Source organism: Phodopus roborovskii, unplaced genomic scaffold (assembly GCF_943737965.1).
Source record: "Phodopus roborovskii unplaced genomic scaffold, PHOROB, whole genome shotgun sequence".
Taxonomy (NCBI): Eukaryota; Metazoa; Chordata; class Mammalia; order Rodentia; family Cricetidae; genus Phodopus; species Phodopus roborovskii.
In genome coordinates, this window is record NW_026126547.1 from 3344714 (window position 1) to 3364117 (window position 19404).

General features: G+C 41.3%; 1 protein-coding gene across 1 annotated transcript; it reads right to left on the reverse strand.

Moving 5' to 3' along the window:
• Nucleotides 1-825: 825 nt before the first annotated feature.
• Nucleotides 826-16470, reverse strand: Sun3 (Sad1 and UNC84 domain containing 3). The gene is made up of 9 exons (XM_051200614.1): nt 16411-16470; nt 13662-13765; nt 12258-12298; nt 11346-11517; nt 10311-10395; nt 6862-6977; nt 5678-5845; nt 2566-2658; nt 826-1013 (listed from the first exon to the last, which is right to left on the reverse strand). The coding sequence occupies exons 3-9, from the start codon at nt 12284-12286 to the stop codon at nt 894-896; spliced, it is 783 nt and encodes a 260-aa protein (XP_051056571.1). The 5' UTR covers nt 12287-12298; nt 13662-13765; nt 16411-16470; the 3' UTR covers nt 826-893.
• Between the last annotated feature and the right edge of the window lie 2934 nt (nt 16471-19404).

The window sequence follows — 19404 nt, forward strand, 5'->3', positions numbered from 1 at the left end:
ACCTGATCCCCATTATCCATTACTGTCTCATGACTGCTCCATAATGACCATAACTTTCTGGTTTTAATTGGGATCATTATAGTTCTAAATTAGTTTAGAGAGAATTGATGTCTCCACAGCTGAGCCAGTCTTGCCCTTTATTCTGTTGCATGGGGCCTTTCCCACATATGCATTCTCCTTTCTTTTACCTGATGCTTATGGTCTTTGCTGTGACTTTTGTAGATTATGCCCTTGATCTGATCATCTTTTTTATTTTATTTGATTTACATACAGCAGCTTCACAGCTGACGGATTGCTACAGTTTCTACTTGTTTGTATTTTTTAAAAAATATTATGTTTATTTTTATTTATATTTATTTAGTGTGAGAGGTCAAAGGACAGTTTTGGAGAGATGGTTTTCTTCTTCCTCCATTTGTAATTTTTTTTAAAGGACAATACTGAATTCTGAGGAGTCCATCAGATCATCTGCAAATAACCATGAGCTTGCTGCTGACTTTTATCTCTAACCTAATAGTTGCCTGTGGTGTTCCCACTCCAACTGCCCATAGCCCACAGCTCAGGGTTGCTAGTGGTGGTGATGGTGGGTGTTGTGTCTCATGTGGGGGATGAATAACTGAAATGCAGAAGTTGTGGTGAGGACGGCTCCCCAGTGAGACCCTCTTCTAAACACAGACTCACCACCTAATGCTCAAAGCCAACTACCCGAAGGGTGTTGAATTGACATTCATTTTTTTTTTTTATTAGTAAAATCCATTCACTTCTTACTGCCTAGTAGAGATGAATTTGAGGTTTCTCTCCCACTCCATATCTTTAGTTCTTAGAGGTGCAATTTGATGTAAGGGAATAGCAAGCATCCTTGGACATTCTGGCCACTGCCTTCTGCATCAGCTCCTCTAAGTGTGATCACTGGGGATGCCATGGACTCTGAATCTGTACAGACAGGTATACTTTGGATGTCCCCAGTTGCTAAGGATTTGAAGTTTCACACATAACAAAGATTCAGAAGCTTCATTCTGGAAACAAAGGAAACATGAATGACTTATGAGAGTTTCTCTTGAAGAATCCCAGTGAATACTGATGTGGGGGATGTGGGAACGTCTTTCCTCCCTAACACAAGTCTGTTCAAACAGTGCTCTAAAAGATGGAGAAAAGAGCTACTGGAAGGGAAGATCCCATGGACAGATAAATATAGGGGCATGAAGGCATTCAGGAGGTCTAAGTACGCCAGTGGCTCTCACTGCTGTCGACTCTCCTCAGACTCACTGCTGTGCCAATGAAAGGAGAGTTGTATGAAAACCAGACCCTGAATGCTGAAGTAGAACAAACATGAGTTGAAGGCTAGCCTGAGCTACCATAAACAAGATCCGGTTTCATAAAATAACAGTTAAAACCAAAATAAATACAACCTCAACAAAACCCAAAGCTAAATACGAATCAAGGGTCTTATGAATACTCAAATAAAGCACAGAACTCCACAAATATGTCACTTTATAACAGTTATCCATCCTGTGGTATCTGAAAGGATGGCTTCCAGGACTTCTTGTTGATACTAGATTCATGTGTTCCCAAGTCCCCTACATAAAATGGCATGATATTTGCATAGAAGTCAGGGTTAGCTTTCTGTGTAGTTAAGATCATCTCAAGATGTCTTATAATCTTGGACACCATGCAGATGCTATGTAAAAAAATCTCTATACTGTAGTGTCTAATATACACTCATGAGGAAAATCTTTACTTGCTTAGTACAGTCCTAAAGACTTTTGTATATGTGCTATGATTATCTGTGTGAGATCATTGCCTGTGAAGAGCTGTGATTCTCTGTGTGAGATCATTCCATGTAAAGAACTGTGACTGTATGTGAGATCATTGTATATGAAGAGCTGTTTGAGTATTTGATGGTGCTGGTGGCGAGGACTTGGATCAATTTCATTATCGACCAAAAAGTATCATAAACATTTATCCTTACATAATATGAGATAGTTTCTACATCTCTCAGCTCCTTCAATTCCTGTGGCTAACTACAGACAATGAAGAGATATGTTACATACTTCAGTGCATGTTAGGGAGTTTGTCAGTTAACAGTGCGTGTTTCCTCTCATTGGCTTAGAAAGGAAAGCTTTATCTATATTATCTGTCATTAAATATTGACTGAGTTCCTTTCCCCCTCTTTCCACATCATATAACATCTTCAAAGCTTTACTTAAGGCAGATGAGACAGTCACTATCAAACTGAATTGCTCATGTGGTAGATTGTTTCCTGTACTTGTGCTGGGTGCACTACTTAAAATAAAGACTGAGAAACTCAGTACATGGGGAAGTAGTAGAAAGTGAGAATGAGTTAAAAATTGCTTTTACAATAGTCATCTCTTATAATTAATTGTGCACCAATGAGTTACAGTTAAATGATGTGCATTAAAATACATGTAAGCATTTGAAGCAAAGATTGGAATTATGACAGCCTTTCTTAGCTTTTGCTCTAGCCATAGTTATTCTCAGGCAGGAGTTCTAAGCTAATCCCTCTTAGTGATGAGGCCAACATAACAGCATTTCTCAGTGGATTATTACCTGGAGCTCGAATGTTTGAATGGTTGTTTCTGTTTTGTTATACACAAACTGACCTAGGAACATTTCTTCTCCTTCACATTTTTTCATAATACCCTGCAAAGAAAACAACAGGTATGGAGACTGTAAGGAGTGGGTGGGAGCTCAGTGGAAAGAACTGAATGCAGGTGTTCAAGTAGCAACAGTTCACCTAAAATTGCATGTGCTGGAGCTGGGGAGATGGCTCTGTGGATAAGACTGCTTGGGCAAGCTTGAAGACTTGTGTTCAAGTCCCCAGCTCCCATGAGAAAATGTGAACAAGGCTGCCTGTGCCTGTAACCCCATCATTGCGGTCAGAGACAGATAGAATCCGAGAACCCACTGTCCAGCAAGGTGACACTAAAACGGCAAGTTTCCAATTTGGTGGGAGACCCTGTTTCAAAGTACGAGGGCCAAAAGCAATAGAGGAAGCACTTGGATCATCAATTCTGTAACCCAGAAAGAAAGTGGGAAGTACTTGTTGTTGCTCAATGACTGCTGCCTGGAGGAATCAGCCAGAGTGCCTACAAATAAGGAACAGTAGTGAGTAAACTCACACAGGCAGGGCCTGCTGAAACTCATCTCTAACTCAACACTGTAGTGCATGTGAGCCATTGGAGGCTGGAATCAGGAAGCTTCAGCAGCATGGAATTGGAAGCATTGGTGGGTACGGGAATCCTCCAGCTAGTAATATCAAAGGGTAGAAGGCCTAAGCCTTCGAGGAAAAGTGGGAGTGGGCACTCAGACTCAGACAGAAACCACGGGGAAGGTCCAAGGGCAGCAGATGGAAACACAAACTCCTGTGGCTTGAGATGAAACTAGCACCACAGGGACCTAGGCTGTAAGCCCAGAAAAGCTTGGGATCTGGGCCATGGTATGCTAGAGGACAGGGAGGGGAAGGAATCAGTTCTGAGGCTTGGCTGACTCATTTCAACAAGCCAAGAGGGTCCTCAGTCCATGGCAATCCCTGCCCACCAGCCCCTGCCAGAGCTCTCTTCCTGAGCCAGCTGGTTGTGCAGCTGAGGTCTGTCCTGTGCTCTTCTCCCTTGCAGGTCCTAGCAGACCAACCAGGTTGATACTTGCCACATGCAGGAATTCTTGCAGAGTCATCTGCATTGACTGTGCTGCCCAGCTTCCTAGGAGCATCACAGCATTCAAGAAAGGCAAACTTATAAGATCAACAGAGACCCTGGAAATAAACAAGATAGAACTAAACTCTGCTATCAGTTAGCATCTTCAGATGCAAAGAAGGCAATGCTGTGAACGCGAAGGACTCTAAATAAGCAATGTTTGCGGAACTCAAAGTCTTAGAGAGTAAAATTATGATGGAAGAAAGGAAAATTTTTACATAGGCATTAAAGGAAAATAGATGCAGTCTTTCAGAGATGGTCTATGAATCAGAAAAGGGAAATGAGAAACAGACTTCAGGATGCAAGAATGAGACCCCACAGTGACAGCCATGCACCAGGCTCATCTAGCAATCAACAGATTGGAGCCAAAGGGTAGAAGAGCTCCCATGGGGTGGCTGGCAGGAAGGGAGGAGGGCAAAGGAAACCCAGTTTATCTGACTTGAATTAACAATGGGTGAATATGCACCTCTGATGAAGAGCTTGGCACGGATTAGAGATTGAAATGGACCAAAGTGAGCAAATGAGACAAACAGGCGGCAAATGCCTTTGCATATGTTTAAATTGTTTTCCATAAAGAAACAGACAACAATGCCAAGTAATCACCAGGAAAATGTTGACCACTGACTGGAACAAACAAAAAAAGACATGCATCACTCCCTCTTCACCTGCCCAGACATGAAGCACAGACTTAGGAGTTCAAATTCAATATCTATTTCACAGAAACAAAACCCACATCAGTGGTAGACTCTTACACACAAATATTCACAGTCCCATTACTTATAAAAACCCAAACCCTATAAATGACTCTTAGATGTCTACCAACTAATGGATAAATAAAATACAAGCAATCAGATATTTATTCTTTGCTTCCAAAAAGAAGCCAACTATTGACAAGTACTAAAATGTAGTTGAACCTTGAAAGTTCTGTGTTAATCATTCACCGGAGAATGCACACACAATATGACAATGATAATGTCTGACACAGATGAATTTATGAGTCAGAGACTATTAGTGGTTGCTAAGGGCTAGGGATGTGATGGGGATGAGAGGTGAAAACTAAGTAGTATGAGGTCCCTTTGGGAGGCAACAAAAATGTTCTAAAATTGTGTTGGTAGATTCAGAACTGTGAATATACTAGAACCCCTGAAGTATGCTCTTCAAGTGGGTGAGTCCTATGCTATGTGAATTCTATTTCTATAAACCTAATTTATAAAGACAAAGATATTAGATAGGCAGAGCCACAGAAAAGATGTGATTTTCAGCTTCCATTGGAGGGAGTCATCATATAATATCAAACACTGAAAAATTATGAAATAATGGTTAAAAGAAAATATGGAAGCAGGCACTTCAATAAGAGTTGAAACTGCTGCTAATGGAAGCTTTGAGATAAAAAGAATTGGGAACTGCCAAGGGATGGTGGCACATGCCTTTAATCCCAGCACTCAAGAGGCAAAGACATGCAGGTGTCTGTGAGTTCGACGCCACCCTGGTTTACAAAGCTACACAGAGAAGCCCTGTCTCAAAAAAACAAGACAAAACAAAACCAGAAAAAAAGAAAGAAAGAAAGAAAGAAAGGAAAGAAGGAAGAAAGAAGAAAGAAAGAAAGAAAGAAAAAAAGAAATTGGGAGGAGGGAGAAACAGGAAGGTATATTACATAGTTTATGTAAATAGCATTTTAGGAGTTTAGTTTTAAAGTAAAAATGTAAAGTCAAACACAGAAATCATCTGGTCCAATCCTCCCAGTCTGTAACTGACAAGCCAAAGGCCCTAAAAGTAAGACACACAAGAAGTTAGTGCACCATTAAAAGCAGAATCCAGAGGTGGTGATAGCTCAGCAGTAGAGAGCCAGTTTAGCTGCCAAGAGGCCCTAGGTTCAATCCCTAAAGACAAGAGTCTAGCTCCTCCTTCCCAGTCCAACACCCTCTGTCTCAACCCATTCCGAGTGACAGGTTTGGACAGCTTCTCACATAGACAGAGAACTCCTTCGGTGCACTCGACGTATTTCCTGAGGGGGACACCTTCTCTGAGATGTGCTCCATGGTAACAGCTGTCGGGATGATCTTCCTGGCTAGCTTGATCAAGATATGACCCTGGGAACCTGGAAAGGCCCAGCACTTTCCAGGGTGGACATCTGGCTGGAAAGAAAACAGGAAATTAATCTCTTTCCTGGGCACAGAAATCTGATCTTTCAGCACGGAGGGCCTTGCCACTAGCAACTGTAAGATTCTGAGGACACCTGGCAAATAGGAGACCTTCCCAAACACCCTAGGTCTGGTTCTTTGTCCAGAGTACTTTGTGGTGCTGTGCAACGGAGCCTGGCCCACAGCAGTGTGTTTTCACTCACTGCTGTGGACTACACTGCTAAAAGGGCTGCTAGAGGTAGAAGTGTGGATGGTGTTGGTGGTGCTGGTGGTACTGGGTAAGGAGACCATGGTGTGCATGGTGGAGGTGATGACGGTGGCAGGTGGCAGAACTGGCAGAGATGGTGGTAGGTGAAATGCAGGTGACCCTAGTGATGGTTGGTGGGGAGACGACAATGGTAGGTAATAATGGTGATGGGGGTCCTGGAGACAAAGGAGGAAACCAAAGTATTTCTAGTAAGATGTAAACCAAAGTACATCTAGTAACAGGTAAAATTGTAACCTGGCAAGAAGAATTGTAGGTCTCTCTCTGAAGATATTTTTAAATTTGAAAGCAGCTTCTAAGATGTGGTTCAAAAGTGTGTTGGGAGTCATGAATCTTCCAAGTGAACGAAAACGCTAAGTGGAAATTTCTGTTATAGTCAACCCTGTGAGAACATGTGATTGGCATAGAACTTACTGCCAGACTGGCATTTGGAGGACAGCCTCTTTTAACAGATGTTTGCTGAATAGAGTTTTCAGTGGAAAAGAGGTCACAGAATCAATGGAAATGAAAGGTGTGGAATTCCATGTTCTGACAAAGTCTAGTTTTCTGATTTTAAAAACATATAGTTAATGATAATTCAGGACTCTAAGAGAAATACTTTGTATGGTGTTAAGGTATAGAAATGCAAGAAGTGTCTAGGTTCTGCAGGCAGCATGGATGTTCTTGCCTCCGTTTTAAATATTAATACAATCACTGTCCTTAATAACAAAATTTTTAGATGTGACATCGTCCTATTTACACTTACCTGAAGAACCATATCTGGAGGCATCTCATAATTGAGGAACCCTATCCCATGCCAGTACAGTTTTGCTTTATTGTTCTTGTAACTTTCTGAGGTCCCAGCTTCAATGACAGAGGCTCCTAAAATTGCAAAATATTTTAAACTTAATGCATAACCTGAATACGTGTCATCTGGATTTTAATGCTACCCCTGGAAAGCTATTAGTGGACAAATCACGGTTAGATTCACACTCAGGACTCAGTCACGCTGGCACCACTGATGGTCTATTGTTTTCAGAAAGGTGTTTGCTCATGTGTTTCTTTTGAAACAGGGTCTCACTAGGTACTGAAGACAGACTTTGAACTTGTAGCAATCCTCCTGCCTCAGGTTCCTAAGTGCTTGGAATAAAGACATGTGAGACCATATCCTGATAGAAAGTCATGTTTGCCTTTTCTAGTTTCATGAAATTTCTGAAACGTATGATTAAAAAAATCTTCAGTACTGGGACAATTGAATCAAAACTAAAATTAATGTGTATTGTATTTATCATCACACAGAAAACCAGACTTTCAGTCAGCCTTGTTTACCCAAAAATGGAAAAAGCAGCAACTCCACACGACATGCTTGCCCTTCGTGTTATTTTTAACAATAATTATGTAAATTCATCAGACATTAATTTTTTGTAGGGGCTTTAATTGTAATCAAAGAAATATAAAAGTATTGACTAAACATTATCCCTTCAAGTATTTCATTTTAGGAAGGAAACTTATCTGAGACATGAGAAATTTTAAAATGCAAATTACTTCTTTAAATTTCACTGGAGTTGCACAGTATAACACTGAGGTCCACGAGCTTATGCTAACGACCATGTTCTTGCCCAGGAATCTAGTTTATGAACTTTATTCTAGGATAGCACGGATTGAAATATTAAATGTGGGCCCTTGATTGCCACATGCAGCAAGAGGAAATATACATCTCCCAGTTGAAATTTAAATACTGAATTATATTTAGGAAGATGACCCAGTGGTTAGGAGTGTTCTGCTCTTCCAGGGGGCCTGAGTTTAATTCCTAGAATCTACTGCAGGTAGCTCATAGCCACCTTTGACTACAGCTCCAGGGACATCAATGACTCCTCTGGCTTCCATCAGCACTACACACACACATACACACACACACACACACACACACACACACACACACACACACACTTAAAACGTATCTTAAAAAGTTTTGAGTCACAGTCTTATGTTATGCAATATTTGGAGCATCTTTATCCTACAATTGCTTTCCATTCTCTAAAACTAAAATTGAAGCAGGCATCTTTTATTTTAACAATTAACATTCCTGCTTGTATGACCAACTGGACGGGAAAACCCCATCTGCATATGAAACCAATATAAGTCTGATTCCCCCCTACAATCCCCACATGAAAAAAATCTGAATTGTGGGTTTTGAAGAAGCTCATACTTTTTCATTATTTCCATTCATTTAGTTTTTAGGTTTTTATTTTGTTTCAGTGCTCTCTCTAAGATATCCTTTCCTAGGCTGATGAAGGATAATTGGAAGCTCAAAGCCATCCTGGGCTATGATGTGAGTTCAAGGTCAGCTAGACAACTTATCAAGACCCTGCCTCAAAATGAAATTTTAGGGAAATATAGGTCTAAATATAGCTCTATGGTAAAGAGCTCATCTCACAGGCAACAGACCATGAGTTAGTCCCCAGTGCAACAAAATAATGAATTACAAAACTACACTCTTTTCCTTTACTTTTTGTCCTAGATATTGTATAACTCCATGCCTTATATGCAGACTTTAGGTTAATATCTGAAAATTATGGCTAAGTTTTAGTTTGCAATGACTATCAGACCTGCTGGCTTGACTTTTCTGTTTTACCGAAACCCAATTCACCAAGCCTAAGGGGACTGACTCTAAACTTGTGTTCTATGCCACTATCTCTTGATTTCTGGGCCTTTGTAATAATCCTGGAAACCAGCTACCAAATGTTCCAGTTTCTCATGCACACACACACACAAACACACACACACATACCAATACAAGCATGCTTTTCTAGTAGACATTTTGCCCTGTTTCTTCTGTGTTAGCAATCACTTTTTTTTATAAGTTTGATATGTTAGTTCTAATTTGCCTGCTTTTGTGTCTTCCCTCTCTCTCCCTTTGTAGTATTTATTGTCTTGAAACATGGTTTAGGACATTTTTGGAAATGGTAAGGGCAGACATCCTTACTGTTTCTGACCTTAGTGGAAATCTTTCCGTCTCCCATAAATCCCTGTGCATTTACATAAGGAATTATGCAGGAGTTCTTTGTCAGGTTGAAGAAAATCTCTTTGGTGTGTTGAGAGTTTTTAATAATAAATGAATGTTGCTAAATGATTTTAATTTATCTAAACCTATCACAGCAATGACCAGATTGTTAAATGTATTAATATAGCAAACAACACAGGTAAGATTTCAAAGGATAAGTCTATCCACACACATTTATTGTCATTCTTGTGTCTTCCTGGATTCAGTTTGTGTAAGACATCACAAAATGAAGCTAAGGCATGGTGGCTCACACCTTTAATTCTAGTACTTGTGAGGCAGAGGCAGACAGATTTCTGTGAGTTTGAAGCTAGCCTGGTTTGCATGCATAGTGAGTTCCAAGACATCTAGAGCTACATAGTGAATCTATGTCTCTACAAATGAACAAACAAACAAACAACAAATAAATATTACAAAGTAATAAAGAGGGCAAGTGGACCATTTGAGCTTAGAATTTCCTCTTTATTTACTTACTAATTCATAGCACGATTATCACAGTGCCCAGGGGCCTTGTGTACAGCATGCCTAGCACTACATCACTGAGCTATAGCCCTGGACACAGTTTTCTCTTCAGGTAGGTTTTAAGCACTTGTTTCTCTACATAGCACATCACTATCCACCACCACCCCCACCCCACCCCCGCTATTATCCACTTCTTATTGAATGGCTTTTGATGGTCTGTCTGCACAAGTTAAGAAATCTGTTCACTAATCAATATTATCTCTTACATTGGCCCCCTCTTCCTCTCTGCCTATGTAAGCTCTTAGGGTTTATTTTCAATTGGATGATGTTGAACACACTACTTTGTAAGTCACCTTTAAACACCGGCCTTTAGTCTACAATAACGCATTTAGCATCCCTATAAGCTCATTTTGGGTCATATAATAGACAGTGTTGCCCATCTGCTGAGCTTCTTGATCTACTACCTCGTGTCATCTCGGCTTTCTCTCAGGTCCTTTTAGATACATGCTAATGGATTTCTGGAAGCAATCAATGACAATCGTTTCTAATATCTTCCTTAACATCTAGTTTGTTAATTTCAGCCCTTCTCAATGTCATAGGGTTCTGTGTCATTTTCTGATAAAGAATTTTAAATGGTCTTAAGCATTCTTCTTTTTTTAACATTCATCTTTCATTTTTTCCCCTGTACTCACCAGCTGACTTCAGGGCATAATCAGCCATCTGTATTTGATCCCCTCTGAACTTTTTAAGTACATAATGTACCAAGTTTGACATTTCCTGTAAAGATTGGAAGAAAAGTTTTCTATTATTAATCTCTACCAACTCCTTGCACTTTTACACTTTGTTTCATGGTCTTGGGCCTGAACTCCTTAATCTGAAGAATTCTGACGGCTCTCGGGTGGTCTCAGGGGTAGGCATTGACACACTTGGATGTCTTGTTCACAGCACTGCGGGAGTGACTGTCTCAGAAAACTCAAAGAGCTAAAGCCAAAAAGTATGATTGAGGCCATGGTCACACAGAAAGATGGACCTGGGGCTCCCTCTAAACCTTCCTTCTCCATTACACCCTGGTACCCTCCCATTGGATGGGAGGTGTGTTGCTTGCTGTGTCCTGTACTTAGCAACAAAGACTGGAATATTCTATAGCTCTCTGAGAATCAGGCAGCTTACAAGGTCAGATGGTTGCTTCTAATAGCAATTTTTCACCCACTTGAGTCAGTGTTGGATTCTGAAGGATACCCTTGTTCAAAAATAACTAAGTAGCCTGAGCAGGTACAACAGTTATCATTGACTAACTCGAACACAGTGCCACAGTTACAAAGACAGAGTGGATGGAGCCTGGAAGTCATGGAAGGCTATGTTTCTACACATTTCAAACATAGACATGGGAGGAGAAACTGGTAGTGGTACAGGCAATGGGAAAGCAATGCAGAGAAACTTCTGACCTGAGTCTGGAGCTCACCAGGGGCTTAGTTCTCAGGCCGAATGGAAACCTCTTTCTGGTAAGTATTTGCTATGGACATTCACAGATCACCAGTTCTGTTATCTTGTGGGGAGTTAAGTTGTATCACAACTCAATGTCCTCTCTGTAACACAGCACTGGGAAGTGAATCAGGGGGTCCCAGAGGATGTAGCTAATGTCAGTTGGTACACAGTTAGTGAAAGAAATGGCATGAGCATCCTCGGGCTAAATGTCCCAGCCCCCTCCATGCCCCAGACCTCCTTGCCTCATCTAGAACGGCAGTGGTGACCTGGTCCTGCACAGCGTCTCGGGGGACAGACCAGCTGTGATTGTGTACGCCGTCCTTCATGTCTCTAAGCAATGCCTTCAGAACACCTATTTGCTCAATTAAAATCAATATTTCACGAAAATTGTTCTCCAAAGTCTGGCTTTCCTTCCTGTAGGCAGAAGAGCCGCAAGGTGAAAGAGGGAAGCAGTGAAATTCCTGCCCACAACTTCAGGGGCAGCAATGGGCAAAGGAGTCAACTTAGGGGCAGACAGAAAGATTCTCTGGGAGGGGAAGGCGGGGGTGTGCCTTTGTCTGCTCGTTATACTTCATTGTGTAGGGAAAGCAATGTGGGCACTCAAAAGACACGAGTCAGAGGGAATCCTTGCTTGGCTTTTTCTACACTGAGCAGTCAGGAGGCAACCAACCTCACTTGTCCTCAGTCAGGTGACTTCATACAGGGGAATGCTAAATTTTAATGTCATCCCTAGGATGCAAGCTGGGTTGTCCTGAATTCCAAGTGTAGTGGACAGAAGTGTTTTTCAAGCTGTAGCCTGGAGAGCCACACAATGTCTACACTTGGGACATTTATCATTTATATTCATTTACCTATTTATGAATTCACTTTTATTTGAGACAGACTTGCCAGTTGTAGCTTCAAAATCGGGATCTTGCTGCTTCAGCCTTCTGAGTACTAAAATTATAGGACCATGCCAGGCTCAGCTGAATATGGTATTTTAAGCAAACTTGGCTTCTTGGGGGTAAGAAGACATAGCCAGAAAAAGTGCTCTTGACTGGCATGAAATGTAAGCTTTAATACAGGAAAATTATTTTATAAATTTCCCAAAACAAGCCCCCAATATTTCAGTGTTTGGAGTCAGCAGAGAATGGTGCATACAAAACCCCACTCACTTTAAAAGTTCTACTTGCTCCTTTGGCATTCGAAGTCTGGCCTGAAACAGAGGAGAGAAATAATTCTGAGTCTTGCTTTTTCACTCAGTTGTCTTTCTTCTGAAGTCATACTTGGACCCTTGGAATTTCCCAAGGGATGTAAGAGCACCTTGCATGTGTGTCTTCCTTGGCCTGCCATGTAAGCCGTTGTTACCATGTCTGGGAAGGTGGCCTTATTCAGACATCTAATAGAAAGTGACATTTACTGTGAACTCCAGGATTTGCTGTTTCTGGAGGTGGGGTACCCCACTGCTCACTCTGGATGCACATCAGTTTTCCTGGGGATGGCTTAGGATCTGGGCCAGCTCCTGGTCCAGGACCAGTGAAGACCTGGGGCTGTAGAGGTTATCTCAGGTAAACTCTGTCTGTGGGGTTTCATCAGGGACCAGGTTTTGTGTGCTCATTAGGTTTCTGGCAACTTGAAACAAGTTGGGAAAGGGAAACCTCCATTGAGAAAATATCTCAGTCAAATTGTAGGCAAGCATCGGGCATTTTCTTGATTAATGACTGATGTAGATGGGCCTAACCCACTGTGGATGGCACCTACCCTGGGCAGGAAGTTCTAAGATGTACAAGAAAGCAAAGTGAGCAAACCATGGGGAGCAAGCTAATAAATAGCACTCCTCCATTACCTCTGTGTCTGTTCCTACATCCAGGTTTCTGTCTTGAGTTCCTGCCCTGATTCCCTCAATGGTGAACTGTGTTGTGGAAGTGCAAGCCAAATAAACCTCTTCTACTTGCTGTTTTGGTCATGGTGTTGATGTCAGCAATAGAAAGCAAAGTAGGTGGGGGAAGTGGTGCACACCTTTAACCCCAGCACATGGGAGGCAGAGGCGGGCAGATCTCTGAGTGTGAAGCCAGCCTGGTTTACAGAGTTCCAGGAAAATCAAGGCTACACAGAGGAAACCCTATCTCAAAAAACAAAACACAAACAAGGAGAAAGAAGAAAGAAAGAGAGGCGAAGGAGGGAGGGGAAGGGGAAAGGGGGGGAGGGAGGGAGGGGACTGGAGCAGTCAGGGATGCTAGGAGGTGCTTATGGAGTATAGCGTGGATAGTGAACACCTCACAGAGATCTCGGGAGCTTCCAGGCAAAGGGAAGCACTATGCTGACTAGGGATGGGGGAAGGTTAGTCATAGGGAATAATGTGTCTTTCTCCCTTCTCTTGGAGCTTCTCCCGGAGAGTCTGGAAAGGTCAGAAGGTATGAAGAATTGGGGAGATTTCTTAGTCATAAAACCACTTAGAAGAACCCCGATTGCCATTGGCTGTTCTCCCAAAATTGAGAATATAATGCAAGCTGAACTCACCTTGTGGAAAACCCAGTCTTAAATGAGTAACATGCAACAAGAATTTAATGAAACATCACCTGGTAATTATAGAGCCGGGAGCCATATTCTGCAATTACAGTATATAATTGTCTGGGTTTTTGAGGAAACTCTGTTTCTTTAAACCACTGATGATTTTGAAGTCCTTCAAGGAAAAAGGCAAACTCATTAAAGAACTTATCGAGACACACTTATAAAACACCGTACATGTATTAATAAGCATTTCTGTGAGTGTGAAAGAGAGGAGTCTTAGAAATTAGGAATTCAAGGAGGGACTATTTAAATAGTCCAAATGTCCATCAATAGACAATTGGTTTTTTGAACAATGCAATACTGTTGAGCCACAGTAATGAACAAAGAACTAATACGCTCTACAGTAAAGATACCCTTCAAAAATTCGGTTTAATGAACACAAACATACAAGAAAATTGTCATTTTTAATCACATATTTGAGCTAGGCAAAGAGGCAGGATTCAGACTTGTGGAAGAGAGAACAGGAAACTACTGGTTTGGATTACAAAGAATTTCCTTTAGGAGATTAGATGCATGAGTACCTTGATCAAGGAGGTAGTTGCCCAACACAGTACACCCAATAGCACTGAATTATCACTTCAACTCAGTAGAAAACAAAAACAGTGACAGTTCTGACATTTGTATGAAAAGGTGTTTAAGCAGAGCCTGCACATGTGTTGGCAAGTTGGCCAGCTTGAAATTGGAAATACAAAGCAGCAGTTTATAGCCATTAAGAAGGCTTCAATGTGTATCTTAAAGATGATATTATAGTTATACAAGTACACCGGAAGGCTAATGTGTCAAAGGCTTGGTCTTCAGCTTGGTAGTACTAGGAAGTGGAAGAATGTTGAAGAGATATTGCTTGATATCTGGGCTATGTTACTGGAAGCATATCCGTACAGGGAACATTGAGACCATGCAGTATTGACCTGCCAGGCAAAATGTGCCTACTGGAGCAACAGTGGCATGAGATCTATAAAGAAACTAACCACTTTCTCATTGGATTTGAGGCCTGCTCCACAGGAGGGAATTTCATCCTCGGTACTATAATTTTGGTCAAAAGCCCACGGGTGGGGAGATCCTGGGATCTAGGAAGGAGGTGTCATTGTTAGCTTGCCAAATAGCCATGTTGTTAAAATGTCTTCTAAATATTTATGCTTACACTCATAGACATGGGCTGCTCTCAACCATGGTCAGAGAAGCTTTTATTTGTACTTAAGAGGAGTCAATGGAGAGATGGTGAACTGATCAAAGAACTGAGGATAAGAAACTTAGTAACAAGCCCTACGTGGAATATTTGTGTAAATGTCACTATCACAAAGACTTGGGAAAGTCAGAGAAGAGGAGGTAGAAAGAATGTAAGGGCTATAGGATGGGGAGCAGAGCTGTGAAATGCTATCTTCTTGACATGACACAACCATGACAGCCTCGGTCTCACAGCAGTTATGAATACCTGTACAGGACCTACACAAAGTCAAGCTGACCAAAACTCTGTCATAGATGGGGTAGATGATATACAGGCTCCACTCCCTTCCTGAGGAGCTATGGGTTGCTGGAGGTAAGGCTGGTAGGTTTCCCATGCATCCTGTAGTAGGATGGGCCCACACCTATATACATATGGGCAGCACTAACTAGACTTAGTGGTTTTCAAAAAACAAGTTGGGAGCGGAGCATGAGAGAACTGGAGAGGGGAAATTTCATTATGCATTTGTGAAATTCTCAAAAATAATCAAAATTTAAAATAACTAGTGCTAAAACATTGTATGCATGCATTAAAATACTATGATAAAATATTATTATGTATAGTATGTGAATCAAAACTTTTAAAAATTGAAAAAAATCTCTAAGTTCTGTCAATCAAATTTAGAACAGGTAAAAATACCAGCTGTTTCTTCAGGAAGCATGTTGGAGATTATTTCCTCTTCTGACTACCTATCTTGTATCTATATATCATCTATAATCTATGTGGGTGTGGGTGAGTGTGTTTGAGCCACAGCATCTATGTAGAAGTCAGGAGACAATGATGGAGTCAGCATTCTCCTTCCACTCTGAATCCAGAGACCAAACTCAGGTTGTCTGGCTTGTAGCAGGGAACTTTACCACGTGGAGTCATCTCACTGGTATAAGAGTAAAGAGATTCTTATAAGAATAAGAGATTCTTTACTTCCAAGCGACATCTGTGTTCTCTCTCTCTCCCTCCCTCCTTCCTCCCCCTTTCTCTCCACCCCTTTCTGTCCATCCTTCTCTCTCTCCCTCTCTCTCTCTCTGTCTCTCTCTCTCTCATACACACATACATGCTTCCAGTTTTGTGGCATGCACACATGTGTCTCCTAATCTGTATGTTTCTTGTGTTTTTCTTTGTCTCTTCAGTTTGTTTGTCTTGTCCTATTCCAGTTTACTTTATCTTATTTTATTCTATTGTTATTGTTTACATACCTGACTGATTGTTCTCTAACTAGAGAAGCATAGGGCATGAATTCTGAAGTGAGGGAAGCAAGGAAGGGTCCCAGAGGAGTTAGTGGAGGGGAAATAGTAACCTGAGTATATTGTATGAAAAAAGATATTTTAAATATGAATAGAAAAATAAACTGTAATACAGATAGTTCTTAAAATTTCCTAAGAAACAGCTTCTATTACTTTTATAATGGGACATGAAAAGGGGGAAAGAAACTTGAGAATGTGTGGGTAACTTCCAATGTGTCAAACACGAGTCATCCCATTAAGCCTTCAAATACCATATAATCTGTGAATCAGCTTAAGAGTATTGCTAAGACTTACCAACAAGAAAAAAAGTTGATGTAAACAGTGTACTTAGGATAATCTTCCATGATCGAGTCAACCTGCAAAGAACAAAGAGCATTGAGAATTTGACCGTACTTAGCTTCTGAGAAACCTTGTCTTGAAAAAAAAAATTAACAATGTAATCCATTGCTATTAACTTTTAACTTGAACTTTAAACTAGTCAGAACACTCAAGTCATCAAGTTTGATTCGTCTACTCCTGGTTGCTCTAAATTAAGCTTCTTTGATTTCTTTGATTTTTGATCTGTGATTTTTGAAACTGAAAGTAATTTTCAAGATGGTGTATGTGAATATACATTCACATTTCTCCTTCGCACGCATGTACTGTGATGCTATTGGGTTCCTATTTATGATCTTTAAATGTTTTGGAGAAAACAAAGTTTTTCCAGAAATTAAAAATGATTAATACATTACATAACAAATAACTTATGTTAAGTGTGTTCACCAGACTGGTCCCTAAACTCCTAGGACTGGTATCCTTATATAAGTAGAAGAGAACAGATGGCTGTCCACGTGCCACCTGAATAGGCCTCTTTTCCAGACAGGCAGAGAGCCTTCACCAGAGCCATGGTCAGCTGGAGCCTTGGCTTTGAGCTTCCTTGGCTTTCAAACTATGAGAAAAATCAATGCCATTTTTTAGTCACCCAGCCTCTGGCTTTTTACTGTAGCCCAAGACCAGTATATCTCGTCCATGAACAAACCCTCTGTTTACAACTTCCACTCTGAAAGTGTCTCCTTTGAGCTCTATCCCCGCTCATCAGGTCTCTCTGCTTTTTATTTCTGTAAATGGACGTATGTGGACAGCTCCATCTTTCTATCCTTCCTCAGAACTATGTGTTGAACGGTCACACTGTTTTGTGCAGTTGTAACTCACCATTCCTACGAGTGGCAAGTACCTTACCACTGAGCTATACCCCAAGTTCCAAAACTCAACCTTCAAAAAAAAAAAAAAAAAAAAAAATCCTGAAGGAAAAAAGGATGCCAAAGACATTTGATCTGACAATTCTAGGTTGGCAAGTTGAAAATTGGTCCTTATGAGTTAGAAAAACCAGATAATGACAAATCATTTGTAACTGGTAGGTGGCAAGTAGATGCAACAGTAGAAGCTCTGCATCAGATCTTAGGAGAGACAGTGACACCTGTCCCAGCAGGTCAAGTCACTCCATAATATGGCTCTCAGCATCTCATCTGATGACTCTGAACTAGACTTCATCAGCTGAAAGGCAGAGTTGTGAAGAAGGGCTAAGAGGGTGACCTTCTCTGGAAATGATGCAATCTCTATGTTGACACCCCCATTTCTTTACAATTTACTCCTTTAATATCACGTTCAACTTCGGTAAACAGAGTACTTACATTGCAAGTTAGTTGACCAAGGGTGTAGGAGGTGAGTCTCTCAGCACCCTCCTTACAGGTGTGATGTCAACTGGGCTCTGTGAACAACAGCTCACAAAGAGAAACTTAAATTCCCCGGATACAGAACCTAAGCAGCCTGACTCCTCCTCCACCACTCCCAGCTGCGGGGCAGAATTTAGGGCTGAAAGCAACCAGGAGGAGAGGGTTCCTAACCCCTTTTCCTCTAAGGCTGAGGTTTCTGAAACCATGCTGTGAGAGTGGATTAAAGAGTGCTGTGTAGGTGTTAGTTACAACTCTTTGGTAGGCTGAATCCGATGAAAATTACTGAATTACTGCATTTTTCCAAAATGTAGGGTTTTCTTTTTTTTCATTAATTTTAGTTTTCCTCTTAACTTAAAAAGCCTGGCTGCCAGGCCACTCTTAGTGAAATCCTTTCTACCCCTTCCCCGAGCCTGTGGGATCCTGACACTTAAGGCAAGCATGTGCCATTACTGTGACTTTCAGGGCTGCTCTTCTTGAGCAAGGTCACCATGTAACAGTCCTTTTATTGTAACAGCAAGCCTTACTTCTGTGCCTTTGTCTCTGTTTTCAATGGTGGTCATTACAGTGTATCCTCGTGGGGTGGGGAGCAGGGAGCAGATTTGGCTTGCCCACTAGACAGGGCCTTCTCCCCTTAGGAGAAATTTCTTACCAGAGGGAGCTCAATTATTTGCAAAAATGTACATCAACCCTCAGGCTGTTCATTCTCACCCACAGGTGTAGAATATACCTCTCTGGTCTAGTGTGCCAAGTCCAGCACTAAGGTCTATATAGCCTGGATCCTGGATGAGGCCCACGGCCATAGACCATGCCATCTGTATGATTTGTTACCACTGCCAATGTTCAGTCTTCCAAAAAGCATGACTCCTCTGTCTTAATCCTTTTCCCTTTTCCACCGTGATTAACCAGTACTCAATATCAAATGGCTGGAGTAACATAGGAAGTACTATGATTGCAAGCTTCTGGAGAAACTGGAAATGGTTTTCTCCACAAAGGAATTTTTGGGTTGGGTTATTTTACAGATAGTCAGGGCATCGATGTACACCATGCAGATTAGATCTCAGTAGTGGATGCTGGCAGATGTCTGTAAGTCTAGCATTTAGGGCAGATGGATTGTCATAACTTTAAGGCCAGCCTGAGCTATGGTATGAGGGCCTGTCTCCAAAATCAGAAAAGAACAAATGCCTTGAAATCAATCTGCAAAGTAACATACAGGTTCATGTCCCGGCTTCTTGCTCTCACTGTGGGACATCAATACTCGAACTGCCACTGGGTTCTTCAGAACAGTCCCGAAAGGGCAGTGCATCCTTCCTCTACTTTGTTCTTTCACTCATTTACTCCCACAAGAGCTCATAGAATGCGGAACACTGTTTTCTCGTCTCTATTTTCTATTTTATGGAAAAGCAGGAAGCCATACGTATGGTTTTGAATGTATGTCTTCTTGACAGATACTGCTTGCCCAACAGCCAAACTGTGAGCAAGCAAATTTTGAAAAGCCCAGTGACTCACTGTTGCATCATTCTTTGTGACACCTCACAATGGCCAACAGGTCACCACACCCATGCAGAGGTTGTGTGCA

Excerpts from the sequence above, each read along its gene's own strand:
- Sun3 (XM_051200614.1), bottom strand. The coding sequence starts at position 12,286 with ATGCCAAAGGAGCAAGTAGAACTTTTAAA. Across the intron at positions 5,846-6,861 it reads CTCCAGATATGGTTCTTCAG|CCAGATGTCCACCCTGGAAA; the intron begins GTAAGTGTAAAT and ends TTTTCTTTCCAG. Across the intron at positions 1,014-2,565 it reads TTCAAACATTCGAGCTCCAG|AATGAAGCTTCTGAATCTTT; the intron begins GTAATAATCCAC and ends CTTTGTTTCCAG.